General features: G+C 34.5%; 1 protein-coding gene across 1 annotated transcript; it reads left to right on the forward strand.

Annotated features, from left to right (window-relative positions):
* The first annotated feature begins 216 nt into the window (after positions 1–216).
* On the forward strand, positions 217–24,484 carry LOC128557331 (uncharacterized). Its single transcript, XM_053544614.1, has 7 exons — positions 217–763; positions 18,608–18,788; positions 19,561–19,667; positions 20,189–20,317; positions 21,260–21,448; positions 23,638–23,756; positions 24,332–24,484. The coding sequence occupies exons 1-7, from the start codon at positions 685–687 to the stop codon at positions 24,482–24,484; spliced, it is 957 nt and encodes a 318-aa protein (XP_053400589.1). The 5' UTR covers positions 217–684.
* Positions 24,485–27,453: the final 2,969 nt, after the last annotated feature.

The raw sequence follows: 27,453 nt of genomic DNA on the forward strand, positions 1-27,453 counted from the left end.
CCATCTTGTACAAGCGCATACAACATTAAAAAAGTTTATACAATACAGATTAATTTGTAGGTATTGAATGAATAGATTATGTATTGATTTGAGTCTATTTTACCTGTCCAACAGCAAAGACATTGTATTTCAATAAATCAAAAATTAAAATCGATTTCGTATAAATGTTTTTCTTTATATGAATAAATAATAAAAGAGTGGTGAAAGCAATGAGTGACATGATAGATAAAAGACATAGTATGTATATACCTATTGAATTAAGAAAAGAATCTTTGGTACTTTTGAAAAATAGAACTTTATCCACGATACAACAAAACTTATTTGTGTCGTAAAATGATTTTACAAAAACGTGTTAAATATCATTCTTACTCATGAAAGGACATTAAAATTATATTGAAATTACATGGTCCTGACATTTAAAGACAGATCTTAAGAAAAAATTATCTAAAGCGCACTGAAAAGCGTTCTTACGTTTCTTATTACGTATTAAAAATATTTGTTCGTCAAGCAACAATGCGGACTAAATTCTGAGAGAGAAAGTAAAATATTTTTACTGAAATTCAAAGTGAATATAAATTATGATATTTGATTCCGACATCATACGTTTAGGTACATTAAAATAAGTTTTAAAGTTTTGATAAGTAAAAGGTGAAAAGAGCAAAAAGAAAAAAAAAAGAAACTGATATGGGAAAACGTATGGAATTTTCAGCTTATATATGGATATATGTTTGTTTAACCATATTTCTTCTTGTATGTCGAACAAGTAAGTACTCTGTGTGTTACAAAAGCTTGGATTTTTTTTTCCACGAGAATCCCATGAAATATATTTTATAATCAATGAATTCATTTATTAAAAGAAATATCTTTGTACTGTATTTATTATATCTGCACAGAAGTATCATCTGTGGATGAAACATACGGTTTGACACTATAAATAGGATATATGTATTTTGCATTTTTGCACGTTTTTTTCACGTGAAAAAGTACCTGCAAATGTACAACACAAATGTACAACAGCAAAGCCTATATCATATCTTAAAGCCTCATTCATTATCATCAAGTAAGACATAAAATAAAATTTTATTAATACACCTTATACCATTAGATTTATTTTCTACAATATTACGTTACAGGCTATTAAAGTGCTTTTATAACTAATCAAAGTGCTCAAAGCGCTGATGGTGGCTGCTAATCAATGTTTAAAATATTACAAAGAAAGCGACAACTAAGGAATTGTTAATATAAACCATAAGAACTTTTTTTTGGCATTTTTTTTTTAATATTCGGCTTTGGTTTCAAAATTAATCCTTTTTCACTGCCCTGCCAGTCACTGTTTACATACACACTGATTCAGTCTTTAACGAATAGTTTTGATCCTTTTTGATTATTTGTGACGAAAACTAAAACATAAATTACATCGAAGATGTTTTACGGAATAAATAATACAAGCCTTTTCTCCAAATCATTCAGCTTTTAAGATTTCTTTTTAAAGCTTTTGGGCAGTGTCTGTCATGAATTATTATACACACTGATTTAGTCCGTATCAGATAGCTGTGGTTTTCATGAGACTTTTGTGAAAGAAAACAACACAAACATGCACCTCAAATGCATCTCAGAATGTCAGTTCTGCAGCCAGTGTATTTTAGAGGTGCATTAATTATCACTCCATCTGTTATACTCAAAAGTTCGCTAGACATAACAGCAGGCTTCGCGAAAATGCTTGACATTAAGTCAGACAAACTTACTTTAGTCAGACCGAGAAAAACGTCGAAAAATATGTAACTGGCGAAACGAAACCGTTTTAATTTTTATACATATATTTGTATCAATCCAGATATATTGAGACGCACCATCAGAAAACCAACATAGTTCGTTTGCGACCAGCATGGATCCAGACCAGCCTGTGCATCCGCGCAGTCTGGTCAGAATCCATGCTGTTAGCTTTCAAAGCCTATTGCAACTAGAGAAACCGTTAGCGAACAGCAAGGATCCTGACCAGAGTGTTTGATCTGGGTCCATGCTAGTCACAAATGCACTATGTTGTTTTTCTCATGGTGCGATTCGAATGAATTTAGCTGAAGTGAGCAGAATCTGTCTTGAAACAATTCAATTTTATGTTGGTCAAATCTGTTATCCGGCGACTTGCTACAATCTGACAGATTACCGTTTCAAAAAGGCGAGTATTAGTATCATCGCTGCGCCCACTTTCACGGGCTTACACGTTGAGGAAATCGTGATACAGTAGCACCACTTAGTCAAAGCGAGCTTGCAACATTTGTCAGCTTGGGGCGACCTGTGGGTTTCCACGTTGATAATTCGTGTTTTGTCAGACGAAATTGTACCGAATACATGTGTATCTATGCATACATATAGTATCTTATATTGTACATTTGCTGAAGGAAGATTATCCGTGAGGGAATATTATTTAGAAAACATACATGTCTTTGATTCTCACGGCAGGTCACATTGCAAACAATATCGAATGATTTTCTTATTTTTGTTCACTCTCGTATTGCTAAGCATGTTTTAGTATATTTTGTTCTTGATATAACGTTCACGTTATATCAATAAATTACTGTCCTGTTCATAACTCATCTCACTAAATTTGCGCTAATTAGTGTTAACTATAAATAGCCTAATTAACAATGCAGTCGAAAATTCAGTAACATTCTTAGATCACTAGGGTTGCATTAATATAATATCTTACAATTTGATAGCTATGACGAACATTTAGGTTTGTTCTGACATATTAGAAAAGTGTTACAACATGCTGGAAAAGCTATCAGAGGTACAAACTGGTATTGTCTATGGACCGGAACTGTTTGGAAACTTTTCCGTTGAAATTCCGTTTATATTTTTAGCCGCGGATTATTGCTAGCAGAAGTCATTGTTCTTTATCAAATAAAGCCTTAAATTTCGGGAGTTATACATGCGATACTGCGGTTAGGAAACATTTTTGGATTGTCAGTCTGGATTCCCAGGCTAGCTTTCTATATATAAGCTACCTGTTATACGTTATAAGCTACGTGACCTCTGGGGCAGTACTATGCAATAGCTAATCAATATCATCGCTCCAGTTCAGATGACATGAGGTCATCGTTTATTCACGTGACCATAAATTTGCATATTTGTATTCATACACGTGGTTGTTTTAATAAAAACGTTGACTTCAGTTTGTATTGATTTTAGTCGCCGAATTTACATTAAAAATGGTATTAAGGCATATATTGTAGCTTTGCATATTCTGCACGTTGTGTAGATAATTGTTTACCTGGAAAGCTTGGAACTATTTTTGGTTGTGTTGTTAGGATGGTCTTAAGAACTGACAAGATTTCTCAAACTGAGTATTCTTTTTGACACTGGTGGCAGCAGCCATGATCAGTTTTGTTTTACTTTGTGAAACATTTAATCAGAATCTCCAGAAGTTTAAAGGCATGTGCCCTTACACATTTTGGTAGCGGATCACTTAATGCTAATTTCCGTGAAATCGAATCAATTGTGTTTTTCTAAAGAAAGCATTTCAATTTCTGTATAACCATATAAATAACTAGTCTCGCACTCAGAAACCAAGTAGCCTACAGCAATTTTCAAAGAGGGTCACCACTTAAAGTTATTTCAAATCATGGCGACTTGTTTCCAACGAAAACATTTTTTAAATTTTTTCTGTGCAACTATGTATAAAAAGCTGTACCCGCTCGTTAGCCGTCTCATTTTTGACAAATCAACGTTTGTATAAGCTCTTCTTTTATTCCCATTCTGTGAAATTGCTGCTTTATTCTGAGATGAAGATGTGCATTGTCAGAAAAATAGGGAGGTTATATTTATATAGGAAAAACTGACCTCGCTACCTAGTGCCAATCTCTTGATAGATCTAGCAGGTGCATGTGGATTTGTTTAATTGATGTTAATATTCCAGTTATTAATTAGATAAAAAAAAAAGGTAAGGGTAGACTTTCCGGGAGAATAGAGCACCCTAAACACAGCCATAGAGAAATGCATCGCAAAGTAGGCCCGCAACACAAGTCACTGTAACGGAAAAATACAGCAGAAGGGTTGCTTCAAATATCCAACAACATGTACAATTTAATTATATGCAAAATATAAAAATGGGTAAGGGGCAGATAAAAGGGTGGTGGTGTTGGAGACAGTAGAAAAGAACAAGGCTTCAAATATTCGACAGGGAAAGCTACGCTCCAAAAGCGCAGTCTCCCTACCGTGACTGCAAACCACAGCAGAAGACGATATGAGTAACAGACAAATGAGCCGGGCCATGAGAAAACCAACATAGTGCGTTTGCGACCAGCATGGATCCAGACCAGCCTGCGTATCTGCGCAGTCTGGTCAGAGTCCATGCTGGCCGCTTTCAAAGCCTATTGAAATAAGAGAAACCGTTAGCGAACAGCATGGATCCTGACCAGGCTGCGCGGATGCGCAGGCTGGTCTGGATCCATGCTGGTCGCAAACGCACTATGTTGTTTTTCTCATGGCGCGGCTCAAATATTAAGTTGAAAATAGGGGGCACCGTCTTGGAACGGTCAGCAACCAATATAAAGGTAACCGGAGGTTTAATAGCGTTTGGGGCATGCAAACCTCGCACTATTTTCAACAAGTAAGACAAGACAGTGTGAATAAAATAACTCCCGCTGAAAAAAATTCACTAGATCTGTATGGAAAACTAAACCTAAAGTTATACAAGGATTGAAGTCTTTTCTTCCTATTTTCAGATATGAATTGGTGTCTATTATATCTTCAAATTACCGAAAATTTTGCTGAAAGTGCCTTTGAATACGTAATTTAAGACAGCAATTCTATCGTCATGTATAAACATTTTAAATTGCCACGTAGAACACAATATACTAGTCTGGTGGTTTTAGTGATAAAAGTGCTCTAGAAATCATTGTATGAGGACCGGCATGTTAATGCCCGAAGACAACATATTTGTTGAAGCTTGAACCTTACTGGTTACTTTGATAGCTGTCTCCAAAAAATATAACGATGTTTTATGTAAATTAGAGGGGTCAAAAGGTCATGCTATGAAATTCTGATTTTGCAACTTTTTTGTGTAGCTTTTTTTCAATGATTATGTACTGGCAATTTTTCTGGAAAATTGTACCCTAAATGTATTATGAAACTATTTTTAGTCACTTAGAATTGATGCAAAGCTAAAACAGAACATGACAAATAGAAACAATGTCTGAAATTAGGGTAAAAGGTCGTGCACTTTATCTATTTACGTTGAGACAATGTCATCTATAGATACTATTAATATGTTATCCAAAAATGATAAATGGAATTCATTCAAACTTCATACAAAGATTAAGGACATTAAGGAAAAGTGCTTTGTAAAAGTACAATAAATCTATCTAGCTTACTTTTTGAATTATCTCCCTTTATTAAACTTACATATAACATTTCTTTTCCAAAGAATAACTCTAAATTTAACCAATCATTTTTGTTGAAATTTCACACAACTATAAAAACCACTGAAAGAAACTGAAGTGTATTAAATGATGAGTCTATCTCGCTCATTTTTTAAATTATCTCCCTTTATAGAATGTAGTTGTCTGAATCATATTGTTAATGACATTACTTTCTTATTAGTGGTCTAAACAGTACATGTACTTACGTTACTGACATCAGTTGATTGTTACAAAGCTTTTGTCAAAAGGTTTATGGTACCCTACTTGTGTAAGGGATTGTTCAATTATATAGAAAACATATCAGCAGATGGTCACAATCAATACTATAGACATCAAGATTAATATTTACCATATTATATACTTGTTAAATCAGACCTCAGCTCGTTGGCACTTATGTTATCATCAATATATATCATGTACAACACAACACTTGATCTTTGATAGTTGTATATTCCCTTTGTCAGCATATTTAAATGTTTGTATATAATTTAACACAGATATCTTAAGCATTGTTATAAAATATGGGGTTCCTTTTTGGCTCATCTGATTTTTTGCTCGATTATACGAAGTATAAGGAGAGCTATCCTACTCGGCCAGGCGTCGGCGTCTTTCCGCGTCCCAACTTTGGTTAAAGTTTTTGTTTTTTATACTTTCTCTTTTTTTATTTATCTCTGTAATTACTTAATAGATTTGATTCAAACTCAAAATAGTTATTCCTCATCATCACCCACATCATCTGACCTAAGGGTCATAACTCTGGTACCAATATTTCGTGATTTGTCCCCCTTTTCACTTAGATTTTCAGGTTAAAGTTTTGATGCACTTTCACTCTATCTGTGTTATTACTGAATGGATTTGATTCGAACTTAAAGTAGTTGTTCAGCATCATCACCCTCATCATATGAAGCAAGATGCATAACTCTGGCACAATTTTGTCATGAATTATTCCCCCTTTTTACTTAGAATTTCAGGTTAAAGATTTAAAGCACTTTCACTCTATCTCTGTTATTGCTGAATGGAACTGATTCAAACTTAAAATAATTGTACAACATCATCACCCACATCATATGACACAAGGTGCATAACTCTAGTACATTTTTTCATGAATTAAGCCCCTTTTACTTAGAATTTAAGGTTAATTGTGATGCATATTCACTATATCACAGTTATAACTATGAAATGCATATTTAATTCAAACTTGAAGATGTTGTTCCACATCATCACCCACATCATATGACACAAGGTGCATTACTTTTGCACCAATCTTTAATGAATTATGCCCCCTTTTTGCTTAGAATATACTTATATAGTGTTCGATACACTTTATCTTTACCTCTTTTATTACTTAATATTTTTGGCTCGGACTATTATGCAATATCTTCATCCACCATTGGAATCACTCTTGTGACAGCTCCAGTTTCCTCAGTTATGCCAAGTTTTACTATCCAGCATCAAAATAGTCGAGCGCGCTGTCTTCAGTGACAGTTCTTGTTTGAAAAGTATTGTCATCACTTGATCTTCATCGACGTTGGCGTCTGCGTCGGCGTTGCCTGGTTAAGTTGTATGTTTAAGTCAGCTTTTCTCCTAAACTATCAAAGCTATTACTTTAAAACTTGCAACACTTGTTCACCATTAATAGCTGACTCTGCACAGCAAGAAACGTAACTCCATTCTGCTTTTTTGCAAGAATTATGCCCCCTTTTGGACTAAAAATATCAAATTTCTTATTTAAGTTTTATGGTCAGGTTAATTATCTCCTAAACTATCAAAGCTATTGCTTTAAAACTTGTAGCACTTGTTAACCATTAAAAGCTGACTCTGTATAACAAGAAACATAACTCCATCCTGCTTTTGCAAGAATTATGGCCTCTTTTGAAAATAGAAAATATCAGATTTCTTGTTCAAGTATTGTGTTTAGGTCAGCTTTTCTCCTAAACTATCAAAGCTATTGCTCTAAAACTTGCAACACTTATTAACGATCAAAGACTGACCCTGTAAAGCAAGAAACATAACTCAATCCTTCTTTTTGCAAGAATTATGACCCCTTCTGGACTAAGAAAATATCAGATTTCTTGCTTAAAGTTTGCGTTTAGATCAACTTTTCTCATTAACGGTCAAAGTCATTGCTTTAAAACTTCGAGCAGTTATTCGCCGTTTAAACCTGCAAGTGCAGTAACTCTACATTGTTTTTTTTTTTTTTTGCAAGAATTACGACCCCTTCTGAACTTAAAATATCATGGGTATGACAATATTTCTATTATACAGAGACAAAAAAATCAGATGAGCATTTGCACCCGTAAGACAGTCCTCTTGTTTTATTTCAGCATGCTTTCATGGTAATATATGTACCGATACTTATATTTACTTTTGAAACAATGTACTGCATAACACATGTATAATTCGATTTTATTTATATTTGTGAGTTCTTATAACAAGTCGCTTTTACATAATTTTAATGAATAAAATGCCTTCTCCCACAATTTACCACACTTTGAGCAATGACTGTCTACCACTGAGTACTAGTATATCATGCTTTGTTTAGCGTACCATTTATTTCACCAAAACCTACGTTACATTAACACTTAAGATTGACAAACTTTTCAAAGTTACACAATGAGTATTAGGTTACAGTGCTTAGTTAATAGGCATCTTAAAATGACTTTTGAATAATTCTTAGTGTAAATTACTTTAAAGTGCATTTTTTCGCCAGATGCAGCTTATTGGTACATACGTTACTTAATTAGAGTATGTCCTTTGTGCATTTAAACTCTCTATTGATAGAGAGTGAGTGGCGCAGAAGTTAGCATACTGGGCTACAGCGGTCTGGGTTCAATTCAAGGTTGCGGCTGATATCCCGACCAGTGTTACAAATACATATATTGGTTTCAATTTTTGTTTGTATTTTCCAACGACGCCACTTAAATATTCACCATTATAAACAATATGACATGTGCAAAGGTCAAGGTCACATGCACCCAAATTAGTATAAGAAATGTGTTTTTCTTCAGTTTTAGAACTAATTCAAAAATGAAATTACGATTGGTTCTGATAGATATATAAAAATGCTATTAACAAAATTACATTTCCAGAATATGAACACAGACGCAAGCCACAGCTTTACTGAAAGAACATTTTTGTTTTTGGCAAAGGTTTTCTTTTTTTCTTTTTTTTTCAAATATTATCATAATTGAATGGTTTATTATTAAAACATTGAAGTAGTTGATAAATAATACCCTTTTATATGCAAGGTTATGCATCTTTTCAGTAGGCAATATGATCATGTTTATTTATACTTCATAGTACTTATTACTGCGACCTTTGGATCTTTAACATATATTTGTGACATTTAAACTGAGAAGCATCTGTATGATCAAACTGACTGCATTAGTTAGATAAAAGAAAATTATCTTAACAAGAAATCAGAATTATTTGGTTAGCAGTCTCAACCCGAATTATAACAAGTCAGAGCTGTCCGTAAGACAGTGCACTCAACATTTTCTCATTTTCTTGACTCTAAATTAGAGCTTTGCCAGTAAAACTTTATAAAACTTTAACCAAAAATTCTAAGTTAACAAGAGACATAACTCTGTAAAAATTCAAATCAGAGTTAGAGAGTGTGTTTCTCCTGGTGTAGACTTTAATAGTAAAAAAACTATTTAATGTTTCAACTCAATAGCTTTGATAGTAACAGAGATATTTGACTTTATCAAAATTTTTAACCAAAATTCTTAGTCAGAAAGGGGCATAACTCCATCAAAATTCAAATCAAATTTATGGGAATTGTTTCTCCTGGTGTAGACTTTGATAGTAAATAACCATTTTAAGTTTCAAGGCAATAGCTTTGATAGTAACAAATATATTTGACTTAATCAAAAATTTTAACCAACGGCGATGCCGACTCCGATGCTGGAGCGAGAGCAATAGCTCTACTTTTTCTTCGAAATATTACATAAAGATTTATTGGGACGTTTTTAATCTGCAAAATAAAAGCTTTCCTAAAATTGTGTATAACTAAATTTATACTGAACAAAATAGCTAAGTGCCCTTCATATTTATTTGCCAATATCTTCAAAAAAATAACATAAAATACTTTTTGAAATGTAATGTACACTCAGAACAATATGTAATTGATAAAATGCCGAACTTACAACAAAACCAAAACACGTCTTCAGAAATAGTATTCATTCATTTTATGATTTAAACCAATTTTTGACAGGTCACAAAAAGTAAACAAACATGTTAACAATGTGCATGTTAACATACTAAAAACGAAAACGTATTTTGGGAAGATAATGAAATAACTTCGTAAACTTGCTTTTTCTAAAAACAGCATTCACCATTCGTGTCATATTTAACCATTCGCTAGAAAAAAAATGTTAATATGAACAGTTCTTATTCTTACAAATAGTATTCACTTGTTCACTAAAACACAGCTTTTATGTGTTTTTGTGACTTTTTTACAAATGGGGTGAGTTAGTAAATTGAATAAAATTTATATGTTGGCGTCACTTAATATTTTTGAAATTTTATTATGTTATTAACAACAGTTTGTTCTAAAAGTATGCTAAATTTCAAATTTGTATTTACAGAATTTGCAAAGATATTGGAAAATTAGCAAATGCGGTTAGCTATTTTGTTCTGTTTATATACCCTGTGACTTTTAACCTTAATATATGAGCATACAATACGTTTTCGGGTGCGAGTCATAATTTATTAACTGGATACAAGTGTATGGTTCACTTAATCCTTATATTGTAAATCAAATCCTGTATAATGAAAAATTATTCATGAATCATTGGATAAGTGACAAAACTTAAGTGAAAATATCAGTTTTAATGCATGACCTTTTGACCTCTATAATTTGCATATAGTGGTCATATATTTTTTGGAGACAGCACCCAGATGAACCAGGGATGTTTAAACTTTAATAAAGTCTTTATCTCCAAGCATTAACATTCCGGCCCTCATAAACCTTTTTCAGGGGCTAAAACCACCAGACTATACTGACCAATAAGGTAAAAATGATTCGAGTAATATTTGAAACAGTGTGCACGTTAGCAATGTTATACGACGTAATTACAGCAGAAGAACATGAAGCGCATTTAAATACCACTAGACACTGCTTATTCATTTCTATTTTTAAGTGAAAATAGACGATGTCTCCGAAGTGCAAACCATGCCTTTTATCTCATTTATAAATGTGACACTCTTTTAAATGTAATAATAGCGTGTTTGATGCACAAATGTATAAAGGTTTGTTTTGTATCTTTCGTTCTTTTTAACTAAGCCGGATAATTTTTAAAAGATAACTAATTCATTTTCTATTCACATCGATTAAATTTAAATAAAAAGCTATGGTAGGGTATAATTTATAATTCAGGTAAAAATCAACATTAGTTTTGTCAATTTATACAAGGATAACAAGAGAATGTATAGAATGGCAGAATATTACATATTTAAAAAAAACACAAACAAAAGGGTAGAATTCTATCAAATATTTCAGCTTTAAGTTTTACAGATTATTTTTCTGTTTTTATATGACATAAAAACTTCAAGATCTAAATATCTTAATATTCTCACAAAGGGTCCCTCTTTTTTTTTCAAAAAAGTCAAGATTTCTTTTTGTCATATCGACAGCAATTATGACATGCATGTAAAGCACACTCACATCTAAATATCTAAAGCAACGACAAGTTCGACTAATATATGAAATAAGGCACTGCCTCAATCAGGAATCGATCCGACTTAAACTCGTACCATAACATTTGAAAGAACTGGCACGGACGGAAGTACACATTTTTCAAATCGACAGTAAATATCTCATTCGGCATATCGCATGTTACCTTAGAGGGATCGATTCCGGTTTTTCGTCGCATCGCGTAGGATCGATTCCCTATCAATTTAAAGGTAGATTTTTGGATAAAAACAACACTGCTCCCATATTCACGGTGATGATGCGTACACCGGATATTGCCAGTAAGTGATAAGGTATTTTCCGAAAACGTGATTATTTTTCGTCATCAAGGTAAATAAAACCCCGATTTACTATTATATTATACTACTACGGAAGAGCATTACTTTTCAAAACTAGATACTGTGTATATGCTCTCACAAGCGTAAAATGAGTCAATCTTAAGTAGAAATGCTAAAATTTATGATAAAATGACAAGTTTATCATTTGATAAATGCATGCCGTAAACACATTTGTCCCGATACCATAACCTATTTGCATTGTGGGAAAAATCTGAATCGTACGATTTATTTAGTTACATACAAGGAAAAAATGTGCAAAATTGCAGCTTTCTAAATCAAGTCGGTGATAAATGAACGTCGATGGTGTACTGTGTATTGAGTTTTCAAAGTAATATTTGTACTGTGTATTGCAGTTTAGTGTACTGAGTATTGATATTGAAAAACGAGCATATTTTCAGCATTTATGGTCATTAGATAGAAAAGGCATCTAATTCCAATGGCCCAAATGATGGATTGTCTTTTTCTGTTTGCAGATGACATTAGACTTCACTGCAAAAATAACAAGCACCAGTTTGAATACAGATATTACAACTTACAATTACAGCGGCATGCCAATAGTCACTCAGAGAAACTGTCTAAAGACTAGCCATTGCCGATAAAAGGCCCAGCCACAAGTTCAGCCGTGAAGTTTTATAATAATATAACACAGGATATGATGACTATAAGTGTGGAAAACGTCTCCCCTTATAAGAAGAGCAAACATGAAAATATGTTATCGTTTTGCCTTCATACTACAAAGAGACATAAACCTTGGTCGGTAGAAGACCTTTATCGATTATGGTGTCAATAGTGCAAAGGTCAAGGTCGTAGGTGCTTTGAACTTTTAAAGTGGTTTCTCCTTAATAACCTTAGACTCATTTGATGTATAACCTTCGAACTAGTTTCACTTGAAATTTTCTTAAAATAATATAGTCAATAAAATCTGTAAAAATATTTTATTGCTTTAAATGCATTGTTCTGAAAGGTAATTAGCTCACCACTTGCTTCATACGAAACAAAATGGGTGTCATATGCACTGAGCCATTTTCTTTTAAAAGTAGGAGGAAACAGTGCCATGTGTTATTCTTGAAATATATTTTGCACACTTAATTTGCAAGATATGTCATTTCTATGCCAATAGTTCGTTATCACTGTTATGTGATCAACTTCCCTGTTAAACAAAATAGTACATTTTCTGTCAAGGTCAACTTCGAACTATAACAAACGATCGGGAACTGACTTGAAGATCATTTCGATTTTTTTTCATGTATTCAAACTGTTGAATGTAAAATGTTTATGATCTTTGGTTTAGGTTTCAAGTTTGTTTAATAAATATTTCAATGTGCATGACTATTTGTTCTTTATCAAAGTAAAACATGGCTTTTACAATACTGATTGTCAAATAATGTTTGGTAAAATAAATCTGTCACAACGGAACCTATTTCAGTATCAATGCCCAATCTTATGTGGAAGTAATGTACACTCATCACATTTATGCAGTAACTAGCTGCTTCTTTTAATGTCAATAAGTATTCGTCTGTCTTGCTTTTCTCTTTCCTCTTAATTTAGCGTCAGAAATACGGCCTCTGTTATGCAGGCAGTTGTATAATTGTTAAATCATTGGAAGAGTTATAAGCCTGCTCTTCAAAACAACTTCTTCACTATACCTCATATTAACCAAGCTGTCGATGAAAACTTTTGCGACGTCAAGAAATATAGGAAACTATAAAATCAGTTAAAGAAAACGTTTCTTGGCAAACAAACTGATTAAAGGCTATTATTTATCCAGCTATTTTGTCACATTCTTTCATATACTGTATAACAATACTCTCCGAAAACCTTGTCTGTCCATGGAATTGCACTCTGTGTAACTTTGAAAGTTTCATGTACACCGCCGTGTATGTGTCTCTAGATTATATTTTTGTACTGGTAGCCTTGTGTAAATCTTGAGTTCTGCTAGATGGCGAGGTAGGTAGCATACATTTCCACTGCCGTCAGTGAACAGGCTCCTCACCATCTGCCCAATCAAAGGTTTCTTTCTGTTGCAAATTGGTCCCTTTTGTAAGCGGGTTCCTTTTTGAAACATGTATTTAATATTTTCTGAATCAACAGTATTTTTTCTGCTTTTTTCTCTGCATATGTCTGGTGTTATCTTGTAATTTACTGTTTTGCGGTTTTGGTCGTTAGCGTACTATAATATTCTCGTAATCTGGGTGGTGTTCAACAAAATGACATACAATGGCCTTAGATTCGTTCGTCGAGCCAGCCATAAACACACATACACAAGTTGAATCTGCAACGAAAAAAATCCCAATATAGTATTTATTAGTAGGACCGGGCTTTCTGCAAGATATTGAGAGTAAGTCTATGCAAAAGTTTTTGAGATAATCCATGTAATATCAGCTTAAACAATGCTCAATGGAAGAATAGAATATATATACATTTACAACTGGTAAGCATAACAAAAAATATTGCCCACTTTTACACTATGGCGACTGTGAGTTACGTTTAGAGCTTATTACATGAATTACAGCAGAGTAAACGCTATAAATATCATGTAAAACATCACGTATCTTCAGGGCTAAAGAAATTACTGTTTTGTACTTTGAAAAGGAAATGATAATGTACATTTTGTAAGATTCATTCTATAAAACTCAGGGATAATGTAAACAATACACAGTACAGTTAAATGTGATACAGGCAATACACAGTACATATATTTGTAATACACAGTACACCATCGGCGCTCGTTTATCATCGATTTCTCCGTCATTTGAACATTTACACAGCTGAAATTTTGCACATGTTTTCTTTGTATGTAACTATATAAATCATACGATTCAGAATTTTTATCACAAGACCATCAGTGACGATATCGGGAGAAATGTGTCCCCGACCTGCATTTATCAGATGATAAAGTTGCCATTTTATTACAAATTTTAGCGTTTCTTCATGAGATTGACTCATTTTGCGCTTGTGAGATATCTAGTTATTAAAAGTAATGCTCTTTTCTTCCGTAGTAGTATAATACAATAGTAAAAAGGTGTTTTACTTACCTTGTTGACGAAAAATAAACACGTTTTCGGAAAATACCTTATCACTAAATGGCAATATCCGGTGTACGCATCCTCACCGTGATATTTGTACTTATGTGCAAGACGTTGCGGTTCGGACAAATTATGTGGACGCTTATTGGGCACAATGAAAAGCGTATTCTTTCAAAAAATCCGAAGTCAGACGCTCTGTGCACATGCCGGAAGTACACATTTTTTAATTCGATAGTATTACCGTAGAGGGATCGATCCCGATTTTCGCGACGAAAATCGGTAGGATCGATTCCCTATAACCATATAAAGTTAGTACCTTCAACCCTTTTTGCTGCTTGGCACACAAGCTTGATGCTGCTCATATATGTTCAACTTCAGTGCAAATGTGTTACTGCATTTAGTAACATGCAATAAAGCAAGTCACTTGCAGGACTCCATATATTTTAGACTCTATGTTGACAGACACTGAAAAGCCAAATGACCTATACTGGCTTATTCGGATAGGTCTCAGGTTTGTGTTCTGTAGAGCATTTAGAGAGCAAAGTTGTTTTCATGTTAATTCTGTATCTAGACGTTTTTAAAATCATATAAAGCAGTGTAAGAATCGAAATGAGAAAGTTACACAGAACAAAATGGCAGCCATTTCGTTTCCATAGTAACGTAAACCAAATGGCGGATTTAAGTAATTTTAGATATTTATTTTAACTGTATTTCTGTTATTCCGTAAAATATCTCCTCTACTTTTTCCAAACAGAACGAAAGAAATTATCGTGTTTTATATCCTAAACTCATAGAAGTTAATCTATTTTAAAGAGTATTTGCTATATGAATAATTCAGCATTTTGTTAACATAATGACGCCATAAACACACTAAAATGGCTGCCTAAATGGTTAGCCATTTTTCTTAAATTTCATACCCCACCACTGCAGTATGGATCGCATGTGTTATTTTGACCGAAAATACATTTTTTGCATAGGACAGTACTCACACTTTTCGTTTAATGTTTAATTTAGCAATGGCACGTTCTTCCAAAGTTGTAAGAACTTCTGATATGATATCTGATCAAATCTATAAAAATGTCCTAATATTAAATGAATAGAATGCAACCAAACAAAGTAATAATAGACTCGATATGGTTGCGCTTGTTCATGAGAGGCAATGAAACGTGCAACCCATTCTCCCACACCCCTTATAGCACCGGCTTAAGCGGTGTTCACTTATAACATGCAGACTGTATGAACGTCATGAACCAAATGACAAGAAAATAATTGAGCCGTGCCATGGGAAAACCAACATAGTGGCTCTGCGACCAGCATGGATCCAGACCAGTCTGCGCATCCGTGCAGTCTGGTCAGGATCCATGCTGTTCGCTTTCAAAGCCTATTGGAATTGGAGAAACTGTTACCGAACAGCATGGATCCTGACCAGACTGCGCGGATGCGCAGGCTGGTCTGGATCCATGCTGGTCGCAAAGCCACTATGTTGGTTTCCCATGGCGCGGCTCAGATCTGTTTTCATCTGGCATAAGCAGAACATACTCTTAATTATAAGTTACGGATATTTGAGTGTCATATTGCGCGTGCAGCAGCCATTGAAAATTGTTCAATTTGATATAAGAATAAAAAGGCGACCTTACAATGTTTATGCATTGTTTATTCAGTGTCGTTAGTGGGGGGGGGGGGGGGGGGGGGGGGGGGGGGGGTTAGAGGTGTTGCACATTTCATAACCTCAGTCAAACCGAGTCTTGGTTGCATTCTCTGCATTCTAAGCTTCCAAAGAATCTTTTTACAGATTTTATTATTAAAAGAAGGCACCAATGTCTATCCTGTTTATACTGTGGAATAATATCATATGACCACGAGGTTTGAAGGACGGGTGATGATATTGAATCAATTGAATTGACTAGACAAATTACCTATTAAGTTTTGAAAGTCGTCTTTATAAGTTAACAAGTAATCACACTTCATTTAATATAGCACAGTTAGAATTATAATTAAATAAGATTACAACGTTGCTGTTTTTTTTCATTCTCCTAGACTTGCAGCATATCCTGAACCTTTCGTTCGTTAGCTGAACAAAAGGCAAGTAATAAATGTTCATTGCCTGTCTTAACTCAGTTTAGTGGTACAAAGAGAAGAATTAGTACATTACATATAGAAATCCTTGTTTCGGCTGTACATGACGAATATAGTACATTACAATCCACCGTGACAAAAATTTGCGCCAGTGAAGACAGTTATAAAGTTCTCAAAGGTTTTTTATTTGGAAAAAAAAATATTAGTTTGCTATTTGTCTTTCGGATGAAGAATTAGTTTTCTAGTGCAATGTACAAACTGCATATCAGTGGAATCATTATTTATTGTAAGGGGCACGTGGTTGGGACATTTTGAATGTCAGAAACTGATGTTATTACACTGTTACGTGCAGATTATTTTTACATTTACTATTTCTATTACAGCCTATAATTTTCAGTGTGTACTACAACTTGCAAATCTATATGTATATGAATGAGTAATAAATGCGCCAAATTAATGGTTAAATGATTTACTTATATACATACATGATAAATAGAAAGAAATATGCACAGCTAAAACACTCGCCGTGCTCAAAGATATGTAATTATCGATTCGTAATTATCATTTATACGGTACCTGTTATTTTGGTAAATACGGTAGTGGTTGATTTGGCTGAGCGGGATAATTCATGATCTTCACGTGTTATATGTCATGGTATATAAGATTGTGCAGTTGTGTATTCGCCACTTGAGGCTTAAAATATTGACAGCTAACGTGTACACTATGATCCACCCTCCCACCCTTTTTTGGGTCTGGGACAGATGGTCATATTATGTAGGTGTGAGCCATAATATGCAGATAGTTGTGGTATACAAGTGGTCATATTGTGCAGGTGGTCTTACTATACAGGTGATCATAATATGCAGGTGGTCTTAGTATACTAGTGACCATAGTTTACAGATGGACGTAATATACAGGTAATGATAAATGCATGTGTTCGTAATATAGCTACGGTTATAGTATACGGTTGGTCGTTGTATACATGTTTTCATATAAGACAGTTCGAGCCTCACTCGGGGCGTTGAATTCTTCATGTGAGGAAGCCATCCAGCTGGCTTACGGAAGGTCGGTGGTTCTACCCAGGTGCCCGCTCGTGTTGAAATAATGCACGGAGGGGCACCTGGGGTCTTCCTCCACCATTAAAGCTGGAAAGTCGCCATATGACCTATCCTGTGTCGGTGCGACGTTAAATCCAACAAAACAAAACAAACAAACATATAAGACAGTTGTCATAATATAGAGCTGGTTATAGTATATAGGTTGTTGTCGTAAACAGGCCTTGTCAACAGGTTCAAACGTATGACTGTTACTCTCATCATCCATGAGTTTTTCTATCGTAACATAATCATGTTAAGATTACCATTATTTCTCATTTAATTATTATATATTAATCCGAAGTACAATCGACAGTCTATTTCTTGTTACGATATTGGGAAGTACATGTGTTATATGCTTGATAATTTGAAATTCAATTGCTTTTAGTCTCGTTTCAGACACAGAACCTAGGCACCAATGATACAGGGAATAATTACAGAATATTATTGAAATGTTGCATTTATTCCGCGAGTATTGTAACAATGTTAGCTGTCAATACAATAGCCTAAACCTATTTGATGTTTGTTGATTTGTTTCTATGGTAAGATAATGAAAATAAGATAATAATTGATTTACTCACGACTTAAGCGTGAGTAAATTGATTTTTCTTTTCTGAAACTTACAAGTTGAAGGAAAAGTTTTAGCTAAGGTTGACAAGCTAAGTAAAGGAGAAAATAGCAAACCCCTTTAATTTGAAAAACAGAACAAATTAGACTCTTTACTGGCGTTCAACATAATAAAGAATAAATAAGTTGTATCATATATACATGCACATAGGAGACGCAAATGCACAGTTTATATGAAAATAAGTCATGTGATACATGAGAGCAGATTTCCCGGAAGAACAGAGCACTCCAAACACAGCCACTGAGCCATGCATCACAAAGTAGGCCCGGAACAAAAAGAAACGGTAAAATATAGCAGAAAGGAATACACATTTGATTTTTTACAATTCAGATGCAACGTGCACATGGCCATCAGTATTTGACGGTACTACATGGCTCGACAGTCAACAAGGAGAGATTGTCTTCACGTCATCCACGTTAAGTGGATTTTCCATACCAATATACGGCACTACTTTGAGCAATTACGAATGCGTTGAGGAGACCTTTGATACGGATAAAATCATACTTATAAGGTCAGATATAATTTCGTATTGCAAAGTCTCATAATTATAAATATCATTTATGTACGTTGCCCAGTGGTTAAGGTCACTTACTTATTTAGACTCATTTTCCCACTGCCGCTGCAGTTTCAAAACCTCACCTGAGGGTGTGGAATTCTTTTATATTAGGAAGCCATCCAGGTGACTTACACAACATTGGTGTTTCTACCCAGGTGCCAGTCCATGCCAGAAATGATGTACGAAGGGTCATCTTTTATCTTCTTCCATCACAAAAACCTAGAATGTCTACATACGCGGTTTGACGTCAAAACCCAACAAAAAATGAAACAAATCATTTATGCCCAAAGCATTTTTGAAATAGTAGATGAGATTCATGACATGTAACTACTGTAGTAGAACGAAGAGTTATGCAGCAAGGCGACAAGTGGATATTTTAAGGCTCTTAGACAGTTATTACATTTCAATTTTTGTTCTTGAACTTCATTTGTTCTGTATTTTCTGCCAAAAAATTTGAAAGCACAGTTGAAAGATTTTACATTCATTTTGCAGACGTGAACCATAACTTCAGTTTCCCTACACTGTGCAATACGCTATGTTTAACTGAATTATATGGTTATATGGTACATTTCACGTAAATGGCATCTAGATGTCGGTATTTTTCAAATTCTTTAAGCTAACATGTATATAGTTCAAGTAAACAAGTTAGTAAATTCGCTGCTTTTCAATATGACATCACTTAATGCGTGACTTATAGTATCTTAATATTCCTCAATATATATTTCAGATCAACATCATCTGCTAACAGTATTGGCGGTATATGGTACACGTATATCTGTTTGAAGTTCACTGAACTGACAGCTGGAGTGTCTTATACATATTACCGTCTGAACCGTGAGTATAGCTCTTTGCTTATGGATGTGGCAAATAAAAAGAGTCCATTTAACCACCCGTTTCATGCCCGATTTAAACTGTAAATAACACCTGGGTAGGGTATTGATTAAACTGGAAGGAAGCAAACCCGAAGTACTAATGTACTATATAGTTACTAGAAAATATGGACGCAATAGTGGTGTTGACACGTTTACCCCAGTCATTACATTTTAATATATTGTACTTTAAGCATAGCTTTATTGATGGTGAAATAGGCATTGGGTCCGTATCATCAACATTCAAAGTCTAAAATGCTTAATTTTCACTCTGCTCTTGCAATGCCAAATATGCCCACAGTTACGGGAAATTAAATATTTTCGTTTTTATGTCCACCTTTAGTGTTGATGGTGGCACTAGGCTGTCGAACACAATCATACGATTATAGAGTTCTAACAGAATAGTTACACATATTGGTATGCGTTACAGTATCACATGTCAAGATAATTTTTAAACATAGCTGACAAAAAATAATTCTTTATCAGCTCAACAGCAGGATGCCGGTGAGTATAGGACGAAACCGGTACTTGACGGTGATACCGGGACCATTGCAAGTGTTTGCGACGAAGCTACAGGCGCCAGTGGGGCAGAGTTTGTTACTATTATTAAACAAGGTATTTTATGTATTATCTGTACATCTTTTATTCCTAACACTTCTGTAAACAAAGTTTCAAAGAATTCAAGTCCAGATATGCATCGTTATTACTTTATGTCAGTGCAGACTTGCACATCGATATATACATGTACAACTATGTGTAAATGCTATAGAAACGGATTTTTCGTACGGACAAATCTGAGTTGCATTTAATCATCTTGGCCAAACTGTAACAAATGCCGTTGCACAAATTCGTAGATGTAACTGCTTCGACCTATACCTGTAGACTCGGTCCAAAGGCCATTATCCGAGTTCGATGACCTGTCTCAAACATATATATAGCATTTCATTAGCTGTTTATATACATGTTTAGTTACTTGTTTGTTATGGTGTTATTGTTCTGATCACATGGTTGTAATAATCCATGATCTAATTAAATCTTGAAATCTTGAAGTTATTTCTGAGTCTGTTTAGTACTGTATAACACTTGACCGAAGGAGATTGTCTATTAGGTAATGAACCCGTAGTGACGATCGGCAATTTCCGTGCGTTTACGTAAATCTCCGTACGTGATTTCGGCATCCTTCGGCCATAACAGAAAAGTCTTTTTCATAACAACCGGTGAATGCCGAAATCGCATGTAGAAAATACGTAATCAACAGGAAATTTCCAACCCACTTACCCAAGTCTTATTATCATTTATATTCATGTTTTAACCTCTGGAAATGTTTGTATTTTAGTATGATAAATGTGGTGTTTTAATACAACTAATAATAGACATCACGACTAATTAGTTATAGAATAATAAAGCTAATAACAAAACAATTCCATATACATGTACGTATATCTCTTGATCATCATGGAACTACCAAGTTACGTTATTCGGGTATAAAACCTCTAAATACTAATGTATGAATTATGTCCACTGCGTTGCTAATCACTATTTCCTATGTACGATAAGGTTCAGAAGCCTCTGCATACATCACTTGTCCTTCTGTGATACTTGGAAGATTCGACTTTGATTACACCGACTCTGCTGGTACCGAGTCTTGCAACGACGCCAGTAATACTGAGCACATGAACGTGTGCACGGACAAAACACAACTGGCATTCGATGACCCTTGTTCAGGACAATCTATTGTCTATGCAAGTAAGTTTCTTAACAAGTATCTTGCATGTATATAGCTTGTAACCGTTTTCTGCCAGTCTTTTCATATTTTTTAAATTCATTTGAACTATGACTCGTAATAGAAGGTTCTCTAATTTTTTCAGGCGCAACACATCATAATTGAAAAATACATATAAAGATATGGCTACTCATCAAAAACACAGATCTAAGTGATAAAAATGCGCTAAGAAACATAATTATATATAAAACATAAGTATGATCAATCCACTGAAGTAACATATAAATGCACGTTTATTCCACTTGGATCCTTACGTTTTGCACAGAAAAAACCGAAAGGTGTTGGTAAAAAAAAAGAAAATATTTGCAGTTTTTGATTATGCGGTAGACTTAAAAATCTTCTTTTTTATATTATATAACACTCCAGTGCAGTTGCTACTCTACTTCAAAAGAACCTGGTAATGAAATTATCACAGATATTGTAAACACGCATAAAGCAGATCCCATTAAGGCGGATAAAATATATCGATTTTGTTGAAATGGACATTTATCATCTTTTTTATTCTATGTTGTAATCATCCTTTTTTCTACGTTGATAACCTTTTTTAATTCTGAAGTTTTTATTAAACAAAATCAATGAGTTGTTGAGGAAATTTGTCCGCCTTTGTCTAATTGAATCGAGGAAGACAGTTATAGATATGCAACATAAAAGACGTGCTAATATGAAATATATGGACAATACTGAAAAAAAGTTTAGACATTCTGATACTAGATCAAATAGGGAAAGCTGCTTTCTAAGAACACTTACTCGCAGAAATGAAAACATTCAGCAGTTTGGACTATATGATAAATCTAAGCTGCAAATCAATACACAAACTAAAACACACTGACTAGGCAAAACAAAGAAAGGACACCATTTGGCACCGCCTTAGGACGGAGAGTGGCACATACTGCAAGTATGACTGCTGTTGAAAAAGGAAAATTGAGCCGCGCAATGAGAAAACCAACATAGTGGCTTTGCGACCAGCGTGGATCCAGAGCAGCTTGCGCATCCGCAAAGTCTGGTCAGGATCCATGTTGTTCGCTAACAGTTTCTCTAATTTCAATAGGCGTTGAAAGCAATATGCATGGATCCTAACCAGGTTTTCTCAAGGCGCGGCTCAAATGTATAAGACAAGTCGCAAAAATATTGATTTAGAAACTGACAATGAATTCATTACTTATTAATTATAATTATTGAAACTGACAATGCAAAAAATATTGACAGAAAAAAATCAAATATGCTGAGATTATGACAAGGAAATGGATCCATAATGAAATTTGGCAATTTACGTGACGTAAGCTCCCGACGCTGCTTCGGAATTCTTCGGCTGCTAATGTAGCTCGATCGAGCAACTAGATGGAGAAAGCCGAAGTCCGTTACAGTGAATGGAAATCGCTGGTATTCATTATAAGTCCATTACATTAAGTGTAGAAACTGATAGGAATAGGAGATATACTGATAATACTGATACAAAATGTATCTTATGGTCTAGTTGTGTTGGTATGAGCCATTTTGATTTTTATATTGTTTTTATTTAATATATGAACAATGTCGAACTAATGCAAGATCTGGTAACATGAGTCGTCTGAACTTATGTTTTGTTGAAAATGAAGCATGTCGAACTAATGTAAGATGTGTCGATATGAGCCATGCTAAACTTACAGTTGTTTTGTTGACAGTTATCATGCCGAACTAAAGTTTAATGTATCTGTATAAGCCATGCTAAACTTACAGTTGTTTTAAATTTGTTGACATTTACCATGCCGAACTAAAGCATGGCTCATACAGATACATTAAACTTACAGTTGTTTTGTTGACATTTACCATGTCGAACTAAAGTAAGATGTACCGGTATGAGCCATGTTAAACTTACAGTTGTTTTGTTGACATTTACCATGTCGAACTAAAGTAAGATGTACCGGTATGAGCCATGTTAAACTTACAGTTGTTTTGTTGACATTTACCATGTCGAACTAAAGTAAGATGTACCGGTATGAGCCATGTTAAACTTACAGTTGTTTTGTTGACATTTACCATGTCGAACTAATGTAAGATGTGACGGTATGAGCCATGTTAAACTTACAGTTGTTTTGTTGACATTTACCATGCCGAACTAATGTAAGATGTGTCGATATGTGCCATTTTGAATTGTTTGCTTACCTTTTCGAAGGTGGCAGTGTGCACTGTGTAGCGACTTCGACGGTTGGTTCAGATACTTACATACAACTTTATAATCCACAAGCTACTGCTCATGAAGTCAGCAGCACTATATACAGGTTCTCGTGTATGGTGAGTCTTTATCAATATATAAATTATAGTTTGAAGAAAAAAAATGTAATAATTTGTCAATAATTGAATTCAAACATGATTCTAAATAGTGTTTTGGTTTTGTTAACGTATGACTTGGTGTGTTAACAATCTAATTATTGATTTTTTAACGTTAACAGGTTAAGCATATGTGCAATGTCACTGTTAGCATATCATGTAAATATCTATTATATAGTATGATTATTTGTTCAATGGATATGTAACTTGAGCATATGTGTCTGAAGACTCATAACATGCAGCACAAAATGGTAGAGTTCTTGAATGCTTGAAACATGTGTGTACTATTCTAGATAAAACATGGTGCAGGCAGAGCATTCCGGCGATGGATTATAGCGGCAACAGGAAATCAGATCGTATCTTGTTCCAGTCTGCTATATGGTAGGGTTGAGAACGAAAGCAGAACATTATTCTGTTTTATTCAAATGACAACAATACAGGCGATTGCAGAATTTCAGATGTTGTTGGTAGTTAATGTATTGTGCCGAAAATTTCTAAAATCGAGAAGCAATGTATTTATTGGAAGTTACACATTACAGGCTATATCATCAAATAGTCTCAGTGCAACTATAGTGTACAATAACTGTACCAACCATCAGACATCTTTGTATGTTCCGCGGAGTCATGACGGGACTGTGATAGGAGCTAGCATCTCGTTCTTGCCCTATGGTAAGATTTTATTGTATAAATGAGCCGCGCCATGAGAAAACCAACATAGTGCGTTTGCGACCAGCATGGATCCAGACCAGCCTGCGCATCCGCGCTGGTCGCAAAGCCACCATGTTGGTTTTCTCATGACACGGCTCAAATATCTTGTCTTGTTTCTAGTGGCAAGGACAAATCGTTACTTCTCGCCTTTCCCCAATGTTTCAAATACTGCATATAAAATCTCATTATGAAATGAAATCTGATGAATAGTGAATGTCATATTAATGTAACAGGCTGAAAATACTTCAAGCCTGACCGGGAATCAAACCCGGGACCTCTCATACCTAAGGCGGACACTCTACCACGTCGCTATAAAAGGTAGCTCAATAGCAAGGAAGTATAAGTGCACCCTTATACTCTAACCTACTATATACACCCCCTTTATTTTAGAATTCGTCCTCGAATTCCAGGAGTTTGAACCTCTGTGGAACGTTCCAAGGTGTCCATTCATATCTACTCGTGAGTTTTAATGTTGGACGCCAAATGTAACAGGCTGATATACTTCAAGCCTGACCAGGAGTCGAACCCGGGGCCTCTCACACCTAAGGCAGACACTCTACCACGTTGCTATAAAAGCTACCTCAACAGCAAGGAGGTATAAGTGCACCCTTATACTCTACCATACTACATTAAAAATATTCTTATTCTTTGTCTTGTCATCATCATCCTATACTTTATCAAGAGTGATAACTCTTGGATCTTTTAAATGCTCGGACAATGAGCATTATATATAAAAAATGTTTAAAGAAGTAACGTGTATTAATAAATTTGCATTTAGATAAATGAGCCGTGCCATGCGAAAACCAACATAGTGGCTTTGCGACCAGCATAGATCCAGACCAGCCTGCGCATCCGCGCAGTCTGGTCAGGATCCATGCTGTTCGCTAATGGTTTCTCTGATTGCAATAGGTTTTGAAAGCGAACAGCATGGATCCTGACCAGCCTGCGCGGATGCGCAGGCTGGTATGAATCCGTGCTGGTCGCAAAGCCACCATGTTGGTTTTCTCATGGCACGGCTCCAATAAATTGATAAATTATTCGAAACATATTTCGTATTGATGGTTACAATAAAATTTACTTTTTTCAATCTTTTTCAGTTTTCTGTCGTAAGTATTTGTTATTTCATTGATATTTGACAAATCAGCTGCTCTAATTTACAATAGCGTAGTGCCTCTCTGACTACAGTAGTGTAGTGCTAATAGTTGCCTTAGTTAGCTTTGAGGCGTTGATGATGAAAAACGAATTTGAAAAAAAAAAGGAACAAACAAGCAGTAAACTTATTTAATACATGTTTCTCGGTGAATTATAGAAATATTTAGACTGGAATTTTATCTGGTATTTTCACCTTGAAAAAATGTATTTGTATTTCTGTTAAGAAACTATAAAATGGGTAAATTTAGTCAAAACATGAAAAAAGAGAAACTTTGTTTAACATGATGTAAGATCAAAATACGTTACACTTTGCGAGTGGCACAACCAAACCACTGAAAATATTGTATCTCGTTTTCACTCGTGAAAGATATTTCAGTCTGACACAGAAACAAACAAATGCGCCGCACCATGAGAAAACCAGCATAGTCCATTTGCGACCAGCGTGGACCCATACTGTTCGCTTTCTAACCCTATTGCAGTTTGAGAAACCGTTAGCGAACCGTATGGATCCTGATCAGCCTGCGGATGCGCAGGTCTGGATTCATGCTGGTCGCAAATACACTTTGTTGGTTTTCTCATGGTGCGGCTCAAATGTCCTTTATATATCCTTGTCTCGTAAGGAATTTGTACGTTGAATTGAAATATATAAGTTCGTTTCTTTCTTTTCTAATACAATCGCGTTGAGGGTTTAGTCCGCTTTATGAAAAAAAAAAAAAAAATGAACCGTCATTACCCTTGTTTCGGTCTGGCGCAGAATTAAAGACTCAAAACGCTCTACACATTATGACATGCAATTTGTAAAAATTATTTTACAATAAATCATCTAAGAATAAATTCATCTAAATAACATTGTAAATTTTGATGTAAGAAAGTGTTAATCGATACAAACCATTGTCGCGGAAATGTACCGAAGTTTTAAGTTTCATCCTATAATGTAGACTTGTGAAATTTAAATTTAATATATCGATGTTTGATTTGTAATCGATATTTCATTGTGCTGGTTTTCATTGATAGTTGAGAAAGCTTTAAAAGAGGGACAATTTTAATCTATAACATTAAAGATGTTATTTAACTTGCCAAGTTAAAGAAAACATACACGTCTATTGAATGCATTCATGTTTGTTTACATCACTAACGATGTTTATTATTGTAACAGAACATTACAAATACTTATAAAATGTTCACATGAAATTATATAGTCAGGACCTGTAAAGTAATCAAATCCATTACATGACCCCACATATAAATTGCAATAGCTTGTGGTATATTGACCGGTCTATAGTTCATCACTAAATTTTACTGGACTTAAGTCAAAGCTTGCAGAAAAAAAAAATGAAAATTTCATTGTGATGTAAAGGAATAAAAGACTCATTGAACGACTTGCCGGCCAATAGTCAAAACTTTTACCCGAGGTCCGTATTGACTATTAACCGGTGAAATTCAATATTATTAATCAGGAATGATACAAATAAGTCAAATAATAATGTGATAGAGACATTTTTATTGATTTTAGATGCGTTAAAAAAAGACCAAAACAATGATGGCTTTTGGTATTTAAAAGTTTTAGTCTAGTTCGTTAGGCAAATGCATACATACATGTAGTAATTCAACGCCATTTTGACATAATAATATGTTGTGATAACTGGCTATATATAGTTAACATATCACTGAATAGCCCTAAAGTAGTGCAAATGAGATCTGAATATTTAATTGTTTATATGAAATAAACGTTAAGAAATGAATTAGCAGCATGTAACCTACGAGCGGTCTATATAGCGATACGCTTGTACTACGCACAGAT

Source organism: Mercenaria mercenaria, chromosome 5 (assembly GCF_021730395.1).
Source record: "Mercenaria mercenaria strain notata chromosome 5, MADL_Memer_1, whole genome shotgun sequence".
In the NCBI taxonomy this organism is placed as follows: domain Eukaryota; kingdom Metazoa; phylum Mollusca; class Bivalvia; order Venerida; family Veneridae; genus Mercenaria; species Mercenaria mercenaria.